The following is a 25,596-nucleotide window of genomic DNA, read 5'->3' as shown; positions in this document are numbered from 1 at the left end:
AAGAAACCATTTGTCTTCTAGCCTGTCTTGTTTCTGATGGGAAGAAACATATTTGTATGTGGTTTTGTCAGCTTCATGGATCTTTAAGTTGTTATTTTTCACCACATTTGGGAAATTTGGATGTTATTTTAAAAATATTTCTGCCCCAATCTCACATTTTCTTTTGAGAGTCCAGCTACACATATGATAGATAGCACTATTTGATAGTGCTTCAGAGGTCCCAGAGGGTCTGTTCATTATGAGACAGTTTCTACTGATCTGTCTTTAAGTTCACTGACTTAATTTTGTTGTCTCTGATCTTCTGTTAAGCCTATCTGGTGAGTTTTTTCAATTATTTTATTTTTTAAGTTTTATCATTTGTTTGTTTCTTCCTTAGAATTTCCATTTCTTTGTAATTCTTTATCTGTTTGCTCATTAAGACCATGTTTTCCTTTAATTCTTTGGACATATTTATAATATTTCCCTTAAAATCTTGGTTGGCTAAGTCTAACGTTTAGACCATCTTGGGTTCATTTATATATACTGCTTTTTTTCTTGATTACGGATCACATTTTCTTGTTTCTTTATATGTCTAAATGACCTTTTATCAAATATTGTGCATTGTGAACAATACTCTGGAGTCTGTTCTCTCTCTATGAAGTATATAGATTCTTGTTTTAGTAGGCAATGTAATTACTAGCTAATGATCTAACACTTGTTCAAGCTTGGTTTTGTTTTGTTTTTACAGATCAGTGGAGAGCCTAGTGTTTCCCATGCCTAGCTTGGTGAGACTCAACCTTCAAACTCTTTTCCTGTGGATCTTGTCATGGTTGACTTAGGCTTTATTAGGGCAGACCTAGAGTAAGTCTAGACTATGGTCTGTACCCCAAACTGTAACCTTTCTACTGTTTCAACTGGATGCCAAGGGTGTTAAAGATGCATTTATGAGATCCCTCCACTTTGGAAGCACCACAACTCCCTTGGCAATGCTCTTATCCAAGGACTGCTCTAACTCTGGTATCTTTGTTCTAATCTTAGCCCCATATACCAGAAAGCCCCATATACCTGCTTTCTGGTGAGCCTCAGGTTGTCTCACGCTGCATATACAGCCTGGCTGTATTATTCAGGGTTCTCCAGAGAAACAGAGCCAATAGGATAGAGATACACACACACATATTTATTATTAGTAGTAGTAGTAGTCGTATTACTAACAGGAGAAATTAGGAATTGGTTAATGTAATTATGGAAGCTGAGAAGTCCCAAGATTTGTAGTCAGCAAGCTGGAGACCCAGGAGAGCTGCTGGTGTAGTTCCAGTCCAAGAAGCAGAAGAGCCAATAGTTTGAGCTCTAGTCCAAGTCTAAAAGCAGGAAAAGACTGATGTCCCCGCTCAAAGACAAGCAGAGAGAATTCCGACTCATCCCTTTTGTTCTATTCAGCCCTTCAGTGGATTGGTTGAGGCCCACCCACTGGAAAGAGCAATCTTCCTTACTCAGTCTACCAATTCAAGTGTTTATTTCATCCAGAAATACTCTCACAGTAGTTGCCTCTTAAATTTTTGGTCCGTTTGTATCGTTGTTTATGGCAGGAGGACTAGTCTGGTATCACTTAATCATGGCTGGATAGGTTGTTAATTTTCAGCTGCTTTTATAGTATTTTATTATATGAATTATACCACTGTTCATCCATTCTTGTGTTAGTAGACGTTAGACATTTAGATGTATTCAAATTGTCAAATATACAAATGCTGCTGCAATGACTATCTTTGTACCCACAGGGTTATGAGACACATTATTTCAACTTTATGTGATATTGCCAAATTGCTCTCCAAATTATATCATTTTACATATCCACATACAGCACACGAATTCCAGTTGTTCCACATCCTTGCCAAAATTTGATCTTGTTGAACTATTTCATTTTTCTACTTGTGCAAATGAATGCAAAATGTTATCTTGTTACATCGATAAACCATTCCTAGATTACTGGTGAGGTTAAAATATATATGTACGTGTATGTACATATATATATACACACATGCATATACATACACATATATATACATGAACATATGTATATATTTATTATTGGCTATTGGATTTCCTATTCAGTAAGTTGCATTTGATATCACTGTCCTTCTTAACAATTGGGTCATCTTTTTGTTACTGATTCTTAGGAGTTCCTAATAAATTCTAGTTACTAATCCTTTTTTGGTTAGATGAGTTAGAATCGTGTTTTCCCGGTCTTGGCTTGTCTTTTAGCAGCCTGTGCTGTCTTTTCCCATACAGAAGTGTTAAATTTTAATGTAGTGATATTTATGTTTGTTTTGCTAAATGATTTGTGCTTTTTGTGCATCCATTTCTTTGACCTCTAAACACTGGGTGCTCCATGGCTCAGGCCTTGGACCTCTTTATCTACATTAATTCCCAAGAAATCTTACTTAGTCTTGTGGCATCTGTACACTGATGGCTTTTACATCTAGCTCCTCTCTTGAACACCAGTAGTATATGATTATTTAAAGGACCCTTGCTGAGCAAGATACTATCTTCCTTCTTCCCTTATTGAAGTTTCTTGAATGGGACGTCCACAGCCGCTGCCTCCATTTCCTCATCTTCTATTCACTCTTTAACCCACTGCACCTTGACTCTGTCCCACTATTCCACTGATACCAGTACTGTTTGAGATTTTTTTTTTTGACTGCGCGACACATCTTGCAGGATCTTCGCTCCTCAATGAGGGATCAAACCCAGCCCACAGCAGTGAAAGTGTGGAGTCCTAACCACCGGACTGCCAGGGAATTCCCAAGATTTTTTTCTTAAGGAACACAGTCCATACCCTTTCCTTTTTGAATGAAGTTTGATATGAAATTACAGTATATTGAACAGATAGAAGCAGAATTGCCCTGGCAATGTGTTGGGGAAAAGAACTGTTTGTTTTTCTCATCTCTCCCAGTTGCTCCAGAGACATCTTTTTCTGAGCCTTTCCTATCTTTCCAACCTCCCTATTCCACCAAACATCGTAATCTCCAGCCATATCAAACTGTTTGCAAACTCTTGTGTCATACTCCTTTCCATCTCTGTGCTTCTGCAAAATCCTTCTTCATCTGCCTTGAACCTGCTTTAAGCCAGTTCTCTTAGCTCAAGTAGCACCTCCCAGCCCATCTTCCCCTTTATCATTCCTTCCCTTTTTGTGCCTCTGTTATCACACTTACCACGATGAACTGTTAACTTTCTATTTACACATTTTTCTTCCCTACTAAACTCAGGGCTTCTAGAGATCAGAGACCCTGTGTTTTCCCCCATTACTCTCTTTAATGTGTATCAGTAATAGAATGAGTAAATCAATGAATGAATGGCCAAGGAAGCTGAGCTAGGCCAAAGCCTGAATTAGCAGACCACCAAGTTTTTTTTAAACAGTTTTATTAAGATATAATTCAAATACCATACAATTTCACAGGGTTGTGCAACAATCACCATAATCTAATTTTTAAACATTTTTGTCCCCGCCAAAAGTAAACTCTACCCTTCAGTAGTCACTCTCCATCCCCTGACGCCCAGCACACTCCCCGGCCCTAGACAAACACTAATCTACTTTCTCAGGCCACCAAAGTTAACAAAGGTAAATTGATCACAAATGCTAAAAATCTACCCGATTCTGGAGCATAATGTGAAATTTGGTAGATAATTGCCCCCCTTTATCAATGTGTACTGCAGAAACGCAAACTTCTATTGCAGCTTCAGGTCTGATCTGCAGTTTATTAGACTATTAGGCAGTTTGATCGGGAATTTATTAGTACCAGATCCACATTTAATGAGGGTGGATAGTTTGGGTTGGTCTTGATTTTTACTATTGCTGTTGAAGTCAACTCCCTTTAGCAGTTTATACTTTGGTAGAAAACTGAGTAACTGAAAAAACTAGCAGCCTCAGGTAGCAATTGTGAAAGTGCCTGATAATCTCTTCTAGGGTGTTTAGGCCCCTAGAAAATAAGCATCACGTGAGTAGTCGCTTTCCGGAGCTTTTATTTCTAACAAGATTCTTCCAAGAGGCTCACCTCTGGATGGGTGCTGTGCGGGTGTACACGAGGGACAAGAATCACAACTCGGCGTTTAGCGAGGCGGCATTTTCTGAAATGGGTCGGGTCTAGCGCGTCGCCAGGCGGTAGCGTTTCCCTTCGCTGTCGCTCGTCCGAGTCGCGTGCGCAGTGACGCAGTCGGCGCGCGGTGACGCGACGCGCGGCGCGGTGCACGCTGGGATATTTAAGTCTTCTCCGCGGCGCGGAGCCGCGATGTCTCCGGCGGCTTCGGCGGCTGGAGGAGGCGACCGACGGCGGCCGTTAGCGAGTGTCAGGGACGGCCGGGGCCGGGGCTGGGGCTGCGGCGGGCCGGCCGGGGCGGCGCTTCTCGTCCTGTCGCTGCTCGGCCTCGTGCTGTACCTGGTGCCGGCGGCGGCTGCGCTGGCCTGGCTGGCTGTGGGGGCTACCGCGGCCTGGTGGGGACTGAGCCGCGAGCCCCGGGGTTCGCGCGCCTTCTCGCCGGTTCGGAACGCCAGGCGTCAGCGAACACTGCTCGCCTCGCCTCCGGCCAAGTCGGCAGTAAACGGAAATCTTCTAGAGCCGCGGAGCCTGCTAGAAGGACCCGACCCCGCTGAACTGCTCCTCTTGGGCAGTTACCTGGGCAAGCCAGGCCCCCCGCAGCGTGCCCCCGCCCCGGAGAGCAGGGACCTGCGGGAGAGGCCGGGCCGACGCCCACCCGCCCGCACCGCGCCGCCCGCTCAGTCGGCGCATCCCCGTGGCGTTCAAGTTCACCCCTTCCTCCCCACTCCTCTCCTCCGATCCTCTAGGAGGCCTTCCCACCGGTAAGATAACCCTGATCTTTCCTATACTCTTCTCTCTGTCGACGGGCTTTGAATTAGGGACTTGACTTTCAAATCCGATTTTCTTTTTCATTAAGTCCAAAGTGGATTCTGTGTCGTTTTGCCATCTTAAACACCTTGATGCGTGTCAGTCGTCTCCTGCCCCTCTTTACCCTTTGGAATGAGATGTGATGCCACAGCTGTTTCCTTCCTTTTAGTTCTTAAACCTGTCTGAATTTTCATACAGTATAGATTTAGCAGAATACTTGATAAACCATTAAGTATTCCTACTTCTAGTGAAAATGTCTTTATCTTTCGATTGTAGTCATAGAGTATGTTTTGTTAGATTTTTTTTCTTTGGACCACTAAGAGAAATTCTATGGTTAGCCGAGCTCAAAGAGGTGTTCCCAGGAAACACCTCTTTGATTGATAAAACTTGGTAGATAAAGATGATCAAATCAAAGAGACAGTTTCATTTAGTCCCAATAGCTGAGTGATACAAGAGAATACAAAAATTTGGTGAAAATATTAGATTCTTGAAAAGTACATTTATTTGAGAAGATGAATGTTTAGGTGTTAAAAATGTTTAACTTTGAGTGTATGTTACTGATGGATTAGCATAAAAGAGTGAAGCATTCTTGAAAAGTTTCTCCCTACACATCCTAACACACACTTTTCTTCCATCGTAGTTTACTTGTGTGGGCAAGGTTTTCAATTTCCCTCTCAAATTGTTGAAGTCCATTGTAGGGACAGCTGGTAAGCAGCTGTCACTTTCTGCCCTTAGACAAAATGGGGCAAAGTTGCCATAAAAATACCATGTGTTCTTTGTTGCTTAGAAAGAGGTTTAAACTCTCTGGAAAATATCTGAACCCACGTGGTTCTTTAGTCATTTAAATTTTCTGACATTCCTTTAAGCTTCTTTGGTATCTCCCATTCTTCACAGGGATTGTGGGACTTTATCACATCGGTTTGTAATAACACCTCGAAGAAGATATCCAATTCAACAGACCCAATATTCCTTGCTGGGGGTACTTCCCACAGTATGCTGGAATGGTTACCACAAGAAGACTGTGCTATCTGCTCGTAATTCCAAAATGGTGTGCAGCCCAGTGACAGTGAGGATTGCTCCTCCAGATAGCAAATTGACTCGTTCTCCGATGTGAGTATTGTCGTTGGAAGAATAGACTCCTATTTGTCCACTTTATTCTTTGGTTATTCCTGTGACAAAGCAGAAAAAGAAGTAGCTGCTTATTTGAATGAGAAATCCCAAATTCTAGTAATTGAACCATCTTTTTGTTTTGTTTGCCTTGGATTGTAGCTTTAATTGCAAAGGGCAATTTCTGTGAGTGTATAAATTACACTTTTGCTTGTTGGTTAGCTTCTGATGTCCAGTGACTGAAGTCTGTGCTATATGGCATGGTAATTAAAATATCTTGATGCTGGAATCTTATCTTTCACTGTAGACGAGAGCAAATTATCAACTCAACACTGTCCTCACCATCAACTAGTGCCCCAGACCCATGTGCAAAGGAGACAGTACTGAATGCCCTCAAAGAGAGGAAGAAAAGGACAGTGGAGGAGGAGGACCAAATATTTGCTGATGGCCAGGAAAATAAAAGAAGGTAACAGTCCCAACAGAGTAATAACAGGCCTCTCAGGTGGGCTCCCGGGATTTGTTGAAATATAGATCACTCTCCAGAAGATATAGAGGCCAGCTCCAGTTTGTGACCCTTAGTAGGTCCTGTTCTTTGGCTTTCATGGAAGAGCTTGGTAACAAGGGCTTTAAGCTGTTCATTTCCTAAGACACATGTTAGATAAATTTTGTAATTTACCTTTTCCATAAGTACTAGAGATATGCCAATAACTGTTAGCCATGTTAGCCTCATACTTTTGATACAAACGTGTTAACTTTTATTTTCGAGAGAGCATGCTTAAAGTCTTCGCCTCACAATCTCGTGCTGTTTAATTATTTGGGTAACCACCAGCTGCAGTATTGTGATTGTGCTGAGGGCAGTGCTTGGCAAAGAAAAGTGAGGACTAGGGTATGGTAGACTTATCAGTAATGAGAGTAAAACCAGTTTCATTATGTTGTTTTCAATAACTTAATGAAAATGGGTGTTAAGGCTTTAACAGGCTGCAAAGGAGTAAGTTAAGGAGTCCAGTCATTTTTCTCATTCAATAAATTGAGTACCCACTATGTGCCAGAGCCTATTCTAGGTAGAGTGGAGAGAGCTTTGAACAAGACGGAGTCCTCATGGGACTTGTTTGAGGAAAAGAGACCAAAAAATAAGGATAATAAAATAAGCAAGATAATTATCAATTATAAGTGTATAGAGATAAAAAACAGAGTGATATAACAGAGGGTAATGAGAAGGGGGCTTCTTTATATAAGGTGGGCAAAGAAGTGCTCTCTGAGGAGACAGTGGACCCCACATGTAAAATCATTGGCCCCATTACCTAGAGAAGATTGTTCATATCCTATAGGTTCAAAATTGGTCAGCTTTGATACTGTAGGTGACAAAATTGAGTAGGGAAATGTTAATCAGTGCAAGTGTATGTATGTAACGGGAAGATCACGTCATCATGACTAGAGATAGGATTGACAAGTGAGCAATTTGAGCTAATGTCAACTAACTAAGTAGGAGTGGCAGGGGGTGGGGAGGTGTGGAGGTGGGAGAAGAAATAACTATTTTTAAGGTGCAGATAGGTTTCTCATGTTCTGCAGGGTGGTAATTTTGCTTGACCCCAATGAGCCTATAACTGAGGATTCTGTACTATCTTTCCCATGATGGGAATAAGCAATGATTCTGTGCACCATGCATAGGCCCTTCTTGTATGTGATATGTAAAGTTTTTCCTTAATAGACTTGCCATATTAACCTCTAGAGCACTATAGGATGTGTGGGTTAATCCCTAAAGGGTTATTTTTGTTTTCAGTTTGGGGATGGTAGGATGTTAAATTTGTGATTCTGATACTTTGGTGAGAAGTTAGCAAATAATTGATATACCTGAAGAGTTCAAAAGGTCTTGAAGTATTTTCATACTTTTCTTACTGCCTGGACACTGTTAGCATAAATTTACCTTTTGGAATCTTTGGAGTTGAAGCATTCCTCTTCTTGTCTAGCATGGAACCTATGCTCCATAGGAATAGTATAGGGTCCCAAGAATATGGGAATATGATTTAAGGGGAAAGAAAAGTAACTTCATTTAATTGAGAGTTTTTTGATTTGTCTAGGCGCCATGATAGCAGTGGGAGCGGACATTCAGCATTTGAGCCCCTGGTGGCCAACGGAGTCCCTGCTTCTTTTGTGCCTAAGTAAGTGAGCATCCATGGGTGAGATATAGACTGTTTGGAAAAAGGGAATCATCAGAGTTACTGTCCTGTAGACTTCCTTTGCTTTTTTGCATTGTTTTATTAGTTCAGGTTCAGATCTTTGAAGTCAGAGAGGAACATTTTGAGTAACTTGCCACAATAACTATCTTCTAATTCCTTTTAATATTTTTCATTGATGTGGAAAAAACACACTAAGGCTAAGAGGGTTTATAAATACGTTTAATGACCAAGTATATAAACAGAAAGATCACAAGGTTTGTGCAGTGGATAAAATGTAACAATATGAAATTTAAGATAAATATTAAATCTCTACATTTGAGTTTAAATACATTTGAGGAGGAATTGGCTGGGAGGAAAAGTGGCCCAGCAATATGTGTGAAAAGCCTTGTGGTAACGTATATGCTTAATTTGAGTCAGCAGTATGCTATGGCTGCCAAAAAAGCTAATGTGCTCCTAGTCTGTGCTGATAGAAGAACAAAGACTAGAATGAGGCCGGCGAGTGGTAGTCTTGCTCGTCTTAGCTCTTCTCAGATTGTCTGTGGAGTGGGTTTGGTTTGGTGTACTACACTGTAAGCATGTGCACGAACTGAAATGCATTCTGAGTGGAGCAGCTAAGATTTTATGGGCTGGTGGTGGGTAAGGCAGTTTTGAAGGGGTATGAATACTAGCCCAGAGGAGAAAAATCTCAAGGAGAATAAGGAAATTTGGATAATGGTCTCCAAACTATGGAAGGACTGTCACATGAAAAAAGAAAAACAGTTTGCTCAGTTTGGCTCCAAATAGTATCCATGGGTCAAAGTTAGAGGAAATACATTTTCATCCAGTATAAGAATAAACTGGTCCGTGGTTGAGTATCATAACAGGGGTTGGATGACTTATTCTACAGGAAAGATGTACAGGGAATTTCTGTTTCATTTGGAAGCTGAGAAAAAATGGTTGGTTTCTCTTAACTCTGATTTTTTACAAAAACAGTTTTATTGAGGTATAATTGGCGAATAATAAACTGCCTGTTCAAAGTGTACAAGCTGATAAGTTTTGACTTGCATACACCTTGGAAAGCATCACTGCAGTCAAGATAATGAATGTAAACATCACCTCCAAAAGTTTCCCCACGCCCCTTAGTAATGCCTCCCTCCATCCTGTCCACATCTCCAGGTATCTGCTGATCTGTTTCCTGTCACTGTAGATTAGTGTGCATTTTCTAGAATATTATATCAGTGGACTCATATATTTGATTTTTAAAATATTTGGCTTTCTCTTCTTGACTGTCAGATGTATTTAGCCAAACTGTTAATAATAAAATTAAGAGCATTATGCTCTTTTATTAAGTTTTTTTTTTTTAAGGAAGATTTTGTGTCCATGGACAAAGCCTTAAAAGAATGTCTTTAATAATACATCTAACTATCTCTTCCCCTTTTTATTAGGCCTGGGTCTCTGAAGAGAGGTCTCAATTCCCAGAGCTCAGATGATCACTCGAATAAGAGATCACGCACCTCTTCTATGAGCTCCTTGACAAGCACATACACAGGTGGCATCCCTAGCTCCAGCCGCAATGCCATTGCCAGTTCTTACAGTTCTACTCGAGGTCTCTCTCAGGTACATTTGTCTTGCGCTGTGGGAGAAATGGGTTCCTAGCATTAATTAATCGATCAGCCAGTGTTTACTACCTGGTAGTTACTACCTGGTTACCTGTAGATATCTTCTATCTGTCAGATATTGGGATTACCACTAACAGAAGATACAAACCCTTGAGTGATAACTATAGACCAGTGGAACAGAATAGAAAGCCCAAAAAGTAAAGCAATCATATGTGGAAACCTGATACAAGACAAATGGGCAAAGGACGAATAATTCAGTAAATGATATTAATTTAATCAAAAGGTAGATTGACTCCAGATTGCATTGGATCATAAAAGAAATTTATCCTATAGGCATTGAGAATTTAATGAAAGTTTTAAAAATATGAAGTGGTTGGGGCTTCCCTGGTGGCGCAGTGGTTGAGCGTCCGCCTGCCGATGCAGGGGATGCGGGTTCGTGCCCTGTTTCGGGAAGATCCCACATGCCGCGGAGCGGCGGGGCCCGTGAGCCATGGCCGCTGAGCCTGCGCGTCCGGAGCCTGTGCTCCGCAACGGGAGAGGCCACAGCAGTGAGAGGCCCGCGTACCGCAAAAAAAAAAAAAAAAAAAGAAGTGGTTGTAATTCTTTTTTAGAAAGAGAATGTAGTATCGCCTAGGGAACAGAGCAAGCTTTGCTACCAGACAGATGTGGGTTCCAGTTTGGCTCTGACACCTAGTAGCTCTGGGGCCTTGGGCAAGTAAATCACTAAACTCTCTTTGTCTCATTTCTAAATCGTTGTTGTAAAGACTGAAGGTAGTGTTTGAAAAGCACCCATTACAGTGCCTGTTAATAAGTGGGTACCCAATATATTGTAGCTAGGAAAAAATAAAGCATGTGTGGAGGAAGATTTTCAAGGGGAGAAAAATTTTGAGGTAAGTTAATCAATCCAGAAGGCTCTTACAGTAATATAAATGAAAGATGAGTGTGATAGGTGAGGAATAGTATTTAATTTGTGTCTCTTATGAGTGAGTTTGAGCAGCTTTTCATATACAGTACTAGAGAAACATATTCCAAATGAACTAAAGATTTAAATGTAAAATAGAAACCATAAAAATAAATGTTTGCAAAAGCAGGCTTCTCGGAATTCCCTGGTGGTCCAGTGGTTAGGACTCGGCGCTTTCGCTGCCGGGGGCCCTGGTTTGGATCCCTGGTGGGGAAACTTAGGTCTCACAAGTGGGAGCATCAGTTGGTACAGTTCCCTAGAGGGCAGTGTGGCCATTGTTATTAGCATTAGAGATGCACATGCCCTTTGGTCCAGCAGGTTTACTTTTAGGAATTAACCCTACACATATACTCAAAGACATATACAAGGATGTTGATTGTAGCATTATTTTTGCAGAAGCTTGGAAACAATGTAAACATACCTTTTTAAGGGGCTGGTTGAATGACTTACATTATTTCCATAAGTTGAAATACTGTGTAACTGTTAAAAACAGTAAGGCAGCTTTAATAGGCACTGATGTGAATGAGCTCAAAATATTATATTTAAAAAGCATGGTGCAGAACTGTGTGTATAGTGTCCTCTATTCATGCTGCTGGTTTCTTTAATCTTTTGATGTGCATAGAATAATGTTGACAGGATATATTAGAAACTGTAATAACTATTGGATAGGAAGGAAACTTTTTACTGAATTCTTGTTGGAATTTGTAACATGTGCTACAATATTACCTTTCCTGGTTTCAGAATTTTTTTTAAGTATAAATAACCGTTAAGTAAAAATTCCCCTGTCCTGGCTATCTCAGTGTCCATCCCATAGGCACCTATTGTTAACATTCCTACTATGTATGTAAACACAGATGATACACAAGATTTCTGGTCTGTTTAACAAAATGGAATCATAGCATATGTGGTTTTTCTACATCTTTTTTAATCATATATTGCATAGCATTCCATGTCATGTAATCTATCTAACGGCTGTTTTAAAATTAGAGTATAATGTGCAGAAAAACAAATATAGATGTACAGCTCCATGTAACCACCACCCAGGTCAAGTAATAAATCATTTTCAACATGCAGAAGCCCCTCTCATACCCACTCACAGTCAGTACTTCTTCCCTTCTTCCTTCCTCAATATTAGCATCATATATAGTTTTCCCTGTTTTTGAATTTTATATAAATGGAAACAGAATATGCTTTCTTCTGTGTTTGGCTTCTTTCATTCAACATTTTACTTGTGAGATTCATTCATGTTGTTGCATGTGGTCATAGGTCTTTCATTTTCATTGCTGAATACTGTTCCATTATATGAATATACCACAATTAATTTATCCATTCTACCATTGGACATTTGAGTTTCTCGTTGGGAGCTGTTATGCATAATGCTGCTATGGACATTCTTATGTAAGTTTTTTTTTTTAATTTAAGCATAGTTGATTTACAATGTTGTGTTAATTACTGCTACACAGCAAAGTGATGATTATACATAATATACATCCTTTTTTTAAAAAATTCTTTTTTGTTATGGTTTATCATAGAATATTGAATATAGTTCTCTGTGCTATACAGTAGGATCTTGTTGTTTATTCATCCTGTATATAAAAGCTTCCATCTGCTAACCCCAACCTCCCACTCCATCCCTCCCCCAACCTCCTCCCCCTTGGCAACCACCAGTCTGTTCTCTGTTTGTGATTCTGTTTCTGTTTCATGGATAGGTTCATTTGTGTCATATTTTAGATTCCACATGTAAGTGGTATCATATGGTATTTGTCTTTCTGACTTCACTTAGTATGATAATCTCTCGTTGCATCCATGTTGCTGCAAATGGTATTATTTCGTTCTTTTTTATGGTTGAGTAGTGTTCCACTGTATATATGTACCACATCTTCTTTATCCATTCATCTGTTGATGGACATTTAGGTTGTTTCCATGTCTTGGCTGTTGTGAATAGTGCTGCTTTGTATAAGTCTTTTTTTTTCCCTGTACTGCACAGTTTGTGGGATCTTAGTTTCCCGACCAGGAATCGAACCTGTGCCTCCTGCACTGGAAGTGCAGAGTCCTAACCACTGGACCACCAGTGGTCTAGGGTTATTCCCTGTATAATTCTTTTTAAGGTGATGTTTCAGTTGATTCTCCTACCAGCGCAGTATGAGATTTTGTTCCTGTGTTTATACATCTTCACTAACACTTGGTGTTGCCTGTCTCTTTTAATTACCCATTCCAGTGAGTGTGAAGTAGTATTTCATTGTGGTCTTAATTTGTATTTCTCTGATTAATAATGAAATAGAGGTATCAACTGTTCATTGGCCATTTGTATGTCCTTTTTTATGAAGGGCCTGTTCAAGTTTCTTGGCTCTTTTCTATTAGATTGTCTGTCTTTTTCTTACTGATTTTTGTAAGGTCTTTATATATTCTAGATACAAGGTCTCTGTGAATTATATGTGTTGCAACAAGTAAGTGTCCAACTCTGTGGCTCACCGTTTCATCCTTTTCACTTATGGTTAGTGTATTTTGGGTACTGTTGAGGAAGTCTTTGCCTGCCTAAGGTCATGATGATATTGTCTTATGCTACCTTCTAGAAGCTTTATTATTTTTCCTTTTTAAATTTAGATCTATAATCCTCTTGAAATTGATTTTTTTTTTTTTTTTTGCGGTACGCGGGCCTCTCACTGCTGTGGCCTCTCCCGTTGCGGAGCACAGGCTCCGGACGCGCAGGCTCAGCGGCCATGGCTCACGGGCCCAGCCGCTCCACGGCATGTGGGATCTTCCCGGACCAGGGCACGAACCCGCATCCCCTGCATCGGCAGGCGGACTCTCAGCCACTGCGCCACCAGGGAAGCCCTTGAAATTGATTTTTATGTGTGATGTAAGGTAGGGATCAAAATTAGTATTTTTCCATCTAAATATCTATTTGACTCAGCAACGTTTATTGAAAGGCCCGTCCTTTTCCTATTGCTCTGCAGCGTCACCTTTGTTATAATTTGTGTCAGTATATCTGTAGATCCATTTCTGTTGATAGATTCTGTTTTGTTGCACTGGTCTGTTTTTCTGCCCCGTGCCACACAGTCTTTAAGTTTTGATATCTAGTAGAGTAAGTCATCCAACTTTCTCATTTCTCTCATTCCTCTTCAGAATTGTCTTGGATCTTGGCCCTTTGCATTTCTATATAATTTTATCATCTTGTCAATTTCCATACCAAAAACTTTGCTAAGATATTGATTGGGATTGCCTTTAATCTACCAGTTATTTTGGAGAGAGTTGACATTTACAATATTGAATCTTCCAGTCCATGCACATGGGGTAGTCTTCAGTTATTTACATCATCTTTAACTTACCTGTGCAGTGGTTTTACATATTTTTTATTACATTTATTCCTAGGTACATGTTTTTGATGCTATTATAAATAGCATATTAGAAATTTGTTACTGATATATAGTAATACAACTGATTTTTGTATTCAGAAAATTTGCTAAATTCTGAATATTCATCTGTATATTCTTTAGGATTTTTGTATGTACATCATGTTGTCTACAATAATAACAGTTTTTTTCTTTCTTTTTAATTCTAGTATTGTTTTTTCTTTTTAGTTTTTTAGAAATTAATTTTTAAAATTTATTTATTTTTGGCTGTGTTGGGTCTTTGTCACTGCATGCGGGCTTTCTCTAGTTGCTGCGAGCGGGGGCTACTCCGTTTTGGTACACGGGCTTCTCATTGCGTTGGTTTTTCTTGTTGCGGAGCACGGGCTCTAGGCACGTGGGCTTCAGTAGTTGTAGCACTCAGGCTCAGTAGTTGTGGCTCGCGGGCTCTAGAGCGCAGGCTCAGTAGTTGTGGCGCACAGGCTTAGTTACTCCACGGCATGTGGTATCTTCCTGGACCAGGGCCAGGGCTGTCACCCATGTACCCTGCATTGGCAGGCAGATTCTTAACCACTGCGCCACCAGGGAAGTCCTTGAATATTATCTTCTTACATACTTCTTTGTTGTTTTGTTTTACTGTCAGACATTGGAGGGGTGGGGGGACAGTGACTTGAAGCTCTGAATGATAGTATCTTCCTCCAAAGAGGTCTGTCTTTTGCCTCTGGCAGGCAGCTAGGATTGGGACAGATTACCCCTGTACAGTTGGAATTGACATGATTCTGAGTTGGTTGTCAGTTCTTGTGAGGGCTGGTTTATTTCTGATTTGCCCTGTACCCTACTATGTAGCCTTTGGGATTCGAACCAAAAGCCTAAGGTGTATATTAGGGCCCCTCTACTTTGCAAAGCCCTGAATTCCGGTTTTTGTCTTCCCAGCCCTACAGGGCTGCCGAAAGCTTTTCTCAGCCTCTCAACTGCAGCTTTTACTTTTGGAAGGAGCAGTCGCCCTCAGGCTCCTCACCTGCTGGCTCCTCTCCTCTGTCTTACCTCCACAGTGTCTCACTGCCTTGGTAGCTCTCCATACCACCACACCTTCAAACATACGTATTTTATATTTTCTTCAGCATTTTTTGTTTGTCCTCCACAGCAGGGTTGGTCTGAAACAACGTAGTCAATATGTAATAACTCATAATGGAAAAGAATCTGAAAAAGAATGTGTACACACACATATGTATGTATAACTGAATCACTTTGCTATACACCTGAAACATTATAAATCAACTATATATCAATAAAAACTAAATAAATGGTGCTTATGCATTAAAAAACAAACAAACAAACCCATAGCCTGAAACATGGTCAGGTTTTGTTTTAAAGCACCCTCACCCCTGGTAGAGCCTGTGATGTCACTACGACAAGTAATATACTCACTGACACTAATAGCTTCTGGATGTTTTATTGCAAGTAGTTACCAGTCCCCTGTTTGTGTGTGATATTTGAATATATAATGCTGTCAGAAGGAGAAGTTCTAGAACGGAGAGCATAGTTTACTTTCAATTTTGATCATAATTATCTTTGAAATGGTCCATGGCATGAGTTATTTTAAATTATCAGGAAAGTAAGGGAGTCTTTGGAAGCGGAGATTAGAGTAATATGAAAGTTCTTTATGTTGAAACTTCTCTTTCAAAGAAATGTGTACTGAAGCAGTAAACATCCCCAGTAGTCAACAGAGATGACAGCCCTTCTATTTGGTGCAAGTGGTAGTAGAGATATTTGACTTAATTGTATTTTTCCAGAGGAGCAGTAGTATATACCCAACCCACAGCTACCCAAACTAGAAGTTCTAACTTTGATATTATAAAATCATTACAAATATTAGACTGGTGCCAATTAGAGAAAGTGAACTGTCCTTAGATCTTGTTGTGCGTGACATTGATATCTTCGTAAGTCTTATATAAGACTTGTCATTTTCCAAAGTAGGAATAGTAACCCTGGCCTTCAAAACCTCAAAACCCTAGCTTGCATTTCTGACCCTGTCCCTTATTATTCCTTTACATATACCCTATATTTAAGTCAAAGCAGCATATTTGTTATCTTGTAAGAGCACCTAATTCCTTCCTGCTTTGTTGCCTTTTCTTGTCCTGTTCTCCATCCGGAATCATGTGTCCATCCTACTGCAAGCCTATAAAGTTTGTCTTTCTTCAGGTGTTTTTGTCAGATTATGAAGGACCATCACAAATGTCACCTTCATCCTTTATTATTCTTCTAACCGAACTCTGCATAATCTCTCTCTTCTTGGACTCCTTTTTAGAGACTTCATTCATCTCTTGTCTATTATAGTCCATTTGTGTACCATCCTATCTCTTTTCTAGATTGTAAATTTCTTGATGATGGGAATGGCCTTGCTTGTACTCTTTGTAAAGTATAAAGGATAGTACCTTTATGAAATAGGAACTTGACAAAAATTGAATTACAGTGCAGAACTAAATTGACTGCTGGATACATAGATTGACTGTTTCTTTTTATGACTTGCCTTGGTATATATAGCCTTTGCCCACTTTTCATTTGATATGTTTATTATGTTTATATGGAATTGCAAGACTTTCACTTTTACATGTTAAGGATATTAACTTATCACTTTAGTTGAATATATCTACCTTTTAATTTTGTTTCTAGTTATGTTTTTATTTCATTTTGGAGTGTTTTTGTTTCCTGTCCACATACATTTTATTTCTAGTTTATGGAAACATTACTGTGGTTGAAAATTCAGATGGTACAGAGTATATAGTAAAGTCTCCTTCCCACATGGAGACATTTTTATTTAGAGAGGTTCTTAGTTGTCCTATGACAGTCTGTCAGTTTTCTTTCCTTTGTTTCTGGAATAGAAAGTCTTTTCCCTACCCCAAGTTATTTAAGAGCTCATTTGGTTTTTTTAAATAGTTCTTTATGACACCTGGATTGTATGTGTGTATAGTCTATGAAGTAGAGATAGAACATTTTCCTCCTAATTGTTGAACCAGGTTGTCTTCCACCCTGGCTAAAGGTTAGAATCACCTTTGGCACTTCGTTAAAAATACAGGTGTGAGGCCTAAGCACTTGTTGTTTTTTCAGGTGGCTGTCCTTTCTCGTTATTTACCTGAGCATAACGTAAAAAACTACTACTGATTTCAGCTTTTTCCTCAAGCTTATTCTGAGTCTCGGTTTCCTGACATTAGTCTTATGGAACTACTCTACTGCTTTACCACCTGTCTTTGATTTAAAACCCTCTTTACCTTTTTAAAATTTTTGTGAAGTATTGTTGCCTCCCTGTTTGTGCTTATATGATACAATTTTACTGAGTAAAAAATCACTAGAAGCTTCTCAATAGGAAAATTGCTTATGGTGGTAGTTCAGTATCTTTGTAAATAGGCCAGAGACAGTGAACCTATTTGCAGAGAGCTTGCTCTTTGTCAAGTACTTTGCTGCTAGGCCCCTTCGAAGGAGGCAGAGATGAAAACAGACTACCTTTGCTATCAGGGGACTCCACTTGGTGAAGAGACAGATGCATGGATAATTATAACGATAAATACCACTGATGCTGCAAAAGTCATAGATGTCATGATCGTATATATGTGTGTGTGTGTGTATATATATATATGTATATATATATATATATATATATATATATACATTTTTTTTATTTTTTTTTTTTTTGCGGTACGCGGTCCTCTCACCACCGCGGCCCCTCCCGTTGCAGAGCACAGGCTCTGGACGCGCAGGCCCAGCAGCCATGGCCCATGGGCCCAGCTGCTCCGCAGCATGTGGGATCCTCCCGGACCGGGGCACGAACCCGTGTCCCCTCCATCGGCAGGCGGACTCTCAACCACTGCGCCACCAGGGAAGCCCCATGATCGCATATTTTTAAAAAATAAAGTTAATAAAGTAAAACTGAAAATTTAATGAGAGCAAAACTAAATTAGTTTATTAGCTTATCTTCATTGGAACAGTTTAATTTACTTTTATCATTTCCACAGACAATATAGAGTAAACGTGTATGCACATCATAGCTCTAAACCATTACTGAATGTGACAGTCCCCTTTTTAATATACGCCAAAAGTACATTCATTCCTTCTACATTTATTAGTTAGCGTTCCGTTAGTTTTTCAGGCTTTTTCTCCTGTAGTTAATACTGGCAATTGACTTTCTTTTCAGGAGCCTTCCTTCACAAAGAAATATTTTTTTAGTTACCTAAAAGGAGATTTTATATGCAGTGATGAATAGAACCACAGCATTATATTGAAGGTCAGATGATAAACTATCAACTAGGGTCAGTCACGTTATTTGTGTTTGCCTTTTAGCTGTGGAAGAGGAGTGGACCCGGTTCATCTCCCTTCTCTAGCCCAGCCTCATCCCGCTCCCAGACACCAGAGCGGCCAGCGAAGAAAATAAGGTACTCCATTATTGTTTGCTGCGTGGATTACTGAGCGGTCAGGAAAAGAGGGACGTTTACTTGGCTGTTAGGCTTTCTGCAACTCTGATTTGGAGGATCAAAGAAATTAACATCTAGAGGACAGGGAAGGACCCGCCTGAATCGCTCTCATCTCTTACAGTTCTTTTGTACCAACTGTAGAGGCCTCTGGCTCTCTTCCTCACACTGTAGCGTGAGTGACAGGGGTGCAAGAGTAGAGGCCACACAGAATAGAATGAACAGAGCGAACGATGTCATCGGGCAGCAGACTTCCATGTTTTTGACTCCAGCTGACCTTCTAGGTACCTACAGTCAAGTTGAATGTCATTCTGTTAGGGATCAGATCTGTGACTAGAACTTTCAGGGACTTGGTGGGTTGTAAGTAAGGTTTTGAAGATCACTGATTTGTGCTTGTTGTAAGACAAAGGTTTCTCCTTGGTTTCCATGAACTGCCTCCATTCTTTTCTGTTGGAATTTTCTTTTGACTTCTTTTATTTTTTCTCCTGGCATACTGAGGTCTTATATCATGGTTGTTCTAGACCAGTTGGTAGGTAAGCAGGTACAAGAAGTTATCCAGTACTTTTTGTCAGCAAGTCTTCCTTAAACTTAATTCTGCCTTTTCCTCCTACAGAGAAGAGGAGCTTTCTCATCATTCTAGTTCTTCAACTCCATTAGTAACAGACAAGGAGTCCCAGGGAGAAAAGGGTAAGTTGATGAATGCACTAGAGTGGCTTTTGGTGGTGGAAGTGTTGAGCATTGCCTTGTGGACGGCCTGTTAGATACAGAGACAGGAGTTTCTGTCCTTCAGAAATTTATAGTCAGGTAAGGGAGAAAGGTGACACAGACAGGTACAGTATAACGTGTGGTAACGGTGGGCTACAGATAAGCTTAGGTTGAGGTATCTGTGACCAATCCAGATAATTATTGTCCAGCAAGCAGTTGTATACCTGCATTTGGAGCAATTCTGCCTTTATATCCTCTTGACTATATCATCTTTTTTTTTTTTTTTGTGCGGTACGCGGGCCTCTCACTGTCGTGGCCTCTCCCGCCGCGGAGCGCAGGCCCAGCAGCCATGGCCCATGGGCCCAGCCGCTCCGCGGCATGTGGGATCCTCCCGGACCGGGGCACGAACCCGTGTCCCCCGCATCGGCAGGTGGACTCCCAACCACTGCGCCACAAGGGAAGCCCTTGACTATATAATCTTTCAGACACCATCCAAGAGCCCAAAATCATGGAAGGTCGAATCTTTCAGAGATACCCATTGAAAACTCAATGTTAAAAACGGGATAGGGCTTCCCTGGTGGCACAGTGGTTGAGAGTCCGCCTGCCGATGCAGGGGACACGGGTTCGTGCCCCGGTCCGGGAGGATCCCACATGCCACGGAGCAGCTGGGCCTGTGAGCCATGGCTGCTGGGCCTGCGCGTCCAGAGCCTGTCCTCCGCAACAGGAGAGGCCAGAACAGTGAGAGGCCCGCGTACCGCAAAAAAAACAAAACAAAACAAAATTTAAAAAAACGGGATAGACAAACCTATCCATTTCTGGCAGAGAGGAGGAAGAAAACAAGTCTTTCTTTTTTTTAGTTGCAGATAAAACCACATGTAAGAAACAGAACTCGTGGAATTCCCCATCAACACCTGGCAGCTCTGGGCGGCGTAAACGGAAGGTTCAGTTGCTGCCCTCCAGGCGAGGGGACCAGCTGACCTTGGTATGGTCTTGTCCATCTACCTCTGCCCACCCCCACTTAACTCTGTCTTAGGAAGGCTAAATATAGGATTCTTCCAGTTTCTCCTGATTGACAACTTCTTTTTCTCTTTGGTAGCCTCCACCTCCCCAGCTTGGTTATTCAATCACTGCTGAAGACTTAGACTTGGAAAAGAAAGCTTCTTTACAGTGGTTTAACAAGGTCTTGGAGGATAAGACTGGTAAGGAATGTAGATCAGTTTCACACCCCAGAGAGGGTTTGTTTCCTTTGGTTTTATTTTGGTCTTTCTCATCTAGGAAGTCCATTTGGGTCCTCAGTGGAATCTGGAGAACAGTGAGCATTGAGACTGAAGGGAAGCCTTTCTAAATGAGTTGTCCTGAGGCCCTGAACTCCCCGTGCTCCATGATATGCCACTGGAAAGAATTCCCAAACAAGGGAGGACAATGTCATCTTTTCTTTCTTCCCTAGATGCTGCCTCAAACTCTGTCACTGAGAACCCACCTGCCAGTCAGTCTTCTTTCACTTTTACCCTGCCTGCTGCTGGGACTGCTTCATCCCCAGCCTCCCTCCCAGCCCCAAGCACTAACCCACTGTTGGAGAGCTTGAAGAAGATGCAGAATTCCCCAGGCCTACCATCCCTCCCCGGTGAGTGGGAGAGCTTACTTTAGAGCACGTAATGACATCAGCCTTTGTTTAGATGGAAGTAAAAGCACCATGCCCATCAGTTGCTGGAAATTGCTGTAAAGGTTGAACCTATTCTAACTTCCCAAACCTGAGCTGGTGCAGGCTTAAGAGCTTTAGAAATCTGTAATCAGGACATTTTATGGAAGGGCTGCGACACTTAAAGCTGGGGAAGGCAGCTTAGCTTTGGTAGTCAAATAGCTCTTGATTTGAAACCCAGTCCCTTAGCTGCTCTGAGCCTTGTTGTTTTCATCTGTAAAATAAGAACAGTGCTCACCTCATGAGGTGTCCCTGAAGTATAAACGGTCACATGGTTAAGGTGTCTTGTCACATGCTTGCTAGACGGCAGGCACAAGGTAATAGGCTTCCAAGGACCTGCTGGCTGTTCCAGCCCCTTGCCTTGGCATTGCATATATACACACTCCTCTACTGCACTTCATCATAGTGTAGAATATATTAGGCATTCAGCCCCTCCCAGGGCTCATGGGCAGAGACCATCTCATTCATGGTCATATGCTCTGTACTTAGTGCCTGGTGGGTGAATGTAATATAGTACATCTTTGTTAGATGAATAAGGTATATCTACATAATTAATTGGACTTGAGTTCAGGTAATTGGATTTTTCTTAGTTTCTACACATTTAACCCCCAACTGGGCCAAGTTTTATCCTCTTCTGTTTTTCTTATGACCTGTGAAGGGTAGAAATTATGAACACTTCTTTGACTTTCAGGAATGAGCAGTTTAAAGGCCTGTGGTATAGATTTAGTCATAATTGTTGACTGTTGAATCCCTAGCACTGTGCTAGGCATTGACACTGCGTCATGTTTGAGATATTCCAAATTCACTTTCTCTACTCTTCTTCCCAGAATCTGCTGGCGTGGCAACCACTGTGGCCCATTCGCCTCCAAAGACACCCAGCCCTCTGGCCCCTCTGGGCTCTTCAGAGTCAGCACCCCTTCCAGGCACCTCCGAAGACTCCAAATCCACCACCACTTTCTTGGGGCTGACCCCTGCTTCTTCCCCAGGACCAGTCACTGACGCCAAGTCACCTCCGGACCCTCAGGCTGAGACATCTGCCAAATCCCAAGCCCCATCCGCCCCGTCTCCCAGCCCCAAGCAGAGTATTCTGTTTGGAATGCTGAGCACCCCACCTGTTAACCCTCCTGCCTCTGCGGCCCCTGCTGTGTCTTCAGCATCTCCCATGTTCAAGCCCATTTTTGTGGTCCCTCCTAAAAGTGAGAATGAGGGCCCCTTGCCCTCTAGCCCTTCCAAGGTCACAGCCACGGCATCTTCCAGCTCAGCTGTCCCCATGACGACTAGCAGCCCACCCCTCACTTTCAAGCCTATCTTTAGCAACATGGGGCCACCTGCATCTGTGCCCATGTTAACTCCCTTCTCCCTCAAGCAAACGGCTACTCCAGCCACTACCACGAGCGCCCCTCTCTTCAGCGGCCAGGCTGGCGCCACCTCTGCAGTGGTGTCCATGACCACAGCCAGCGCCTCCGCAGACTCTGCTCCGAAGCCCGCGTTCAGCTTCGGTGTGCGCACCGCAACCAGCACCCCGAGCAGCGTGACTAGCACCACCGCTTCCGCCTCCCAGCCCTTCCTCTTTGGGACTCCCCCTGCTTCCGGTGCCAGCTTCACCCCAGCCGTGGGCCCCATATTCCAATTTGGCAAGCCTCCCGCCATGCCCGCTTCAACAGCAGTCGCCACCTTTGGCCAGTCCCTTCCCAGTGCCGCCCAGACCGCCCCCAGCAGCAGCAGCAGCAGCAGCACAGCCAGCTTTAGTGGCTTTGGCAGCACCCTCACCGCCTCAGCCCCAGTCAGCAGCAGCCAGCCCACGCTGACGTTCAGTAGCGCCACCGCCCCAGCGTTCAACATTCCCTTCGGCTCGAGCGCCAAGCCACCTCCCCCGTCCTACCCAGGAGCCAACCCCCAGCCTGCCTTCGGGGCTGCGGATGGGCAACAGCAGGGGGCTGCCAAGTCGGCCCTTGTCCCCAGCTTCGGCAGCTCTTTCACTTTTGGAAACTCTGCAGCCCCGGCCCCGACTGCAGCTCCAGCGCCAGCCCCGGCCCAGCCAGCCTTTGGTGGCACCACGCAGTCGGCCTTCAGTGGTCTGAAGGCCACGGCCTCTGCCTTTGGCACCCCTGCCAGCACCCAGCCAGCCTTTGGCGGCACCACAGCTGCCTTCTCCTTCGGTGCAGCCACCACCTCTGGCTTTGGAGCTACAACCCAGACCGCCAGCAGTGGGACCAGTAGCTCAGTGTTCGGCAGCACGACACCATCGCCCTTCACATTTGGGGGACCGGCAGCCCCAGCCGGCGGTGGGGGCTTTGGGATCAGTGCGGCCACCCCAGGCACCAGCTCTGCCTCTGGAGCGTTCGGCTTTGGAGCAGGACAAAGTGGGACCACTGGCAGCACGACCCCTTTCGGGGGAGGCTTGAGTCAGAACAGCTTGGGCGCGCCCAGCCAGAGCACACCCTTTGCCTTCAACGTGGCCAGCACGCCGGACAGCAAACCTGTGTTTGGAGGTAAGGTCAGGAGTTGACTTGGTCTGCTGTGCGGCGTCTGCTCTTGGGGAGCTTTACGTTGTGGTAGTGAAGAAACAGGTGCTAAATGTGTAAATAGTGTGTCAGGTAGCAATAAATGTCTTGATAAAAGTATGTGATTAATGACTGTGGAGGGATGCCTTTCTGAGAAAGTAACAAATTTAACCTCTGAGACTGACAAGAAGAGCTTGGGCTGTGGCTGGGGGGAGGTGTGTGTGAGGGCACCGCAGGGCCTGTTGAAAGTGGTCGCTTTGGAGCTGGGGAGAAGATGGGATGGGATCACAGGCAGCTTTGAGGCTGGAAAAGCGTGCTTGTGAAGTTACAGTGAGGCCAGTCGGCACCGTTCTTTTTCCCCAGCGCCGTTCAGTTACAAGATACAGACCTAAAATAAGTGGTAGCCAGCAAGGCCCGCCTGTTGCAACTCACCAAGTAAAGCAGCAGGGGCGGTGGCCCAGAGGTTCTCTGAGGCTGAGGAAAAGCAGGAGCCGGAGTTGCTGCGGTGGCGAGCGGGGAGCCAGTGCAGTGCCTGCAGGGGAGGTGGGAGTGGAGGGAGAGACGGGGGCCAGGCCGGGCCCCAGGAAGCCAGAAAGACGCCCGCCCCAGCCCGGCCCCCCACCCCCACCCCGGGACGAGGAAGAGCTGGGAGAGCAGGTGGCCTTCCCCGCGGGACTGGTGCGGATGGCAGCACTCAGTGAGGGCGGGGCGTTTTCTGGTGGCTGAGTCCCAGTGGGCCCCGGGGGGAGACCAGGGGACCCACCAGGTGGAGGGGAGGAGACCGGTGAACAAGGAGAAGAGGCATAACGCTTCTAGTCCTGGTGGAAGGGAGGTAACTGGGTCAGGCTACAGGTGGCGGTCCACTGATGGTCATCTGCTGCTGTGTCTGGTGGCCAAGGGAATGCAGAGGCCCTACGCCGTAGGTGGTCAGAAGGCAACCTGAGGGGCTTGTCTCCACCGCGGCACAGCTGTTAGCAGGCTGGGAGGCCCACCTGGGGCAACGCGTGTTAAGGCCTCCTTCCAGCGGGCTGAGTGGGAGCTAAGGGGCCCTGCGGGGAAGGCCCTGCCGAGAGCAGACCTCCCCACTAGGCTTATAACCCTCTGCTTTGAGGCCCTCTGCTCACCGGCCTGGTCTCTACAGTTCTCTGCTGTCTCTTCATCCTAGGCACCTCCACACCCGCCTTTGGTCAGAACACCCCTGCTCCTGGGGTGGGCGCATCAGGCAGCAGCCTCTCCTTTGGGGCATCCTCAACACCCGCCCAAGGCTTTGTCGGAGTTGGACCTTTCGGTAAGCGGCCAGTCTCCTTGTTGCCAGTGTGACCTGCGTATCTTCTCTCTGAAGATGGGGTGGGGTGGGCTGGCAGCTCCGGCTCTCCGAGGCCCGTCTGGGAGTCCAGCACAAGCCAGGTTTGGAGTTGGGCAGCAGAGATGAGAAGGAGCCAGACTGCTGGGACGCCAGGTAAAAATTCCTTTCTGGGCCTTGCTCCCAGCCTATCTGTGGTCTTGGGATTTTGCCTTTTTAATAAGCCCTCCCCCGGAAGAATTGCTAGAGCTTGGCGAGGCTTTCTCCCAACATCCGGTGTTCTTTAGAGACTGCTCTCAGGTAGCAGCTACCCTGATGAGATCTTGTTGAATCTTTCCAGGATCGGCGGCCCCCTCCTTTTCCATTGGTGCGGGATCCAAGACCCCAGGGGCTCGACAGCGACTGCAGGCCCGAAGGCAGCACACCCGCAAGAAATAGCCTTTGCCCCTGCCCCCCACACCCCCGCCTCCCTTGCCCAAATCTGGACCTCAGCACCTGCTAGGAAGAGCCTCTGACCCTTCCAGTTCCATAACACAGACCTGCCCCAGACCTCTGGCTTCGGCCACCAGGGAGGTGGTGGCAGCCCCAGGGGCTGTTTCCCTCTTCCAGGAAGCAGAAGCCTCGGGCCTCTCGAGGGAGGAAGGGGAGGCAGGATGTGGCGGGGCAGAAGCCTATTACTACCTTACTTGAACAGTTCCACTGGTGAGGCTGGAGAGAACTAAAGAAACATCTGTACATATTGTCCACTGCCTTCCCTGACTCTCGTTTAGTGTATGAGCTTGGTCAGGCGGCCTCCCTTCCCGCCTTTTCCCTGAGAGCCATCTTTGCTGGAGGGCAGCAGGTAGAGCCCTC

General features: G+C 44.0%; 1 protein-coding gene across 3 annotated transcripts in view; it reads left to right on the top strand.

Annotated features, from left to right (window-relative positions):
• POM121C (POM121 transmembrane nucleoporin C) overlaps window positions 1–25,311 on the top strand; it is a 40,772-nt gene extending 15,461 nt beyond the window's left edge. The window contains exons 1-13 of one of the 3 annotated variants that reach the window (XM_029221179.1): window positions 4,268–4,831; window positions 5,772–5,987; window positions 6,292–6,450; window positions 8,063–8,143; window positions 9,586–9,757; window positions 18,406–18,497; window positions 19,147–19,220; window positions 20,096–20,220; window positions 20,335–20,437; window positions 20,686–20,862; window positions 21,765–23,429; window positions 24,607–24,729; window positions 25,085–25,311. In XM_029221179.1, the coding sequence (XP_029077012.1) occupies window positions 5,923–5,987; window positions 6,292–6,450; window positions 8,063–8,143; window positions 9,586–9,757; window positions 18,406–18,497; window positions 19,147–19,220; window positions 20,096–20,220; window positions 20,335–20,437; window positions 20,686–20,862; window positions 21,765–23,429; window positions 24,607–24,729; window positions 25,085–25,182 (2,934 nt within the window). In that variant the 5' untranslated portion in view covers window positions 4,268–4,831; window positions 5,772–5,922 and the 3' untranslated portion in view covers window positions 25,183–25,311. Of the gene's footprint in view, window positions 1–4,262; window positions 4,832–5,771; window positions 5,988–6,291; window positions 6,451–8,062; window positions 8,144–9,585; window positions 9,758–18,405; window positions 18,498–19,146; window positions 19,221–20,095; window positions 20,221–20,334; window positions 20,438–20,685; window positions 20,863–21,764; window positions 23,430–24,606; window positions 24,800–25,084 lie in introns of those variants that run through there. The other 2 variants (XM_029221182.1, XM_029221181.1) reach the window with 2 other exon arrangements.
• The last annotated feature ends 285 nt before the right edge of the window (window positions 25,312–25,596 follow it).

Source organism: Monodon monoceros, unplaced genomic scaffold (genome assembly GCF_005190385.1).
Source record: "Monodon monoceros isolate NGI ecotype Baffin Bay Population unplaced genomic scaffold, NGI_Narwhal_1 Super_Scaffold_13, whole genome shotgun sequence".
Classification (NCBI taxonomy): domain Eukaryota; kingdom Metazoa; phylum Chordata; class Mammalia; order Artiodactyla; family Monodontidae; genus Monodon; species Monodon monoceros.
This window is presented reverse-complemented; position numbering and strand designations above follow the sequence as displayed.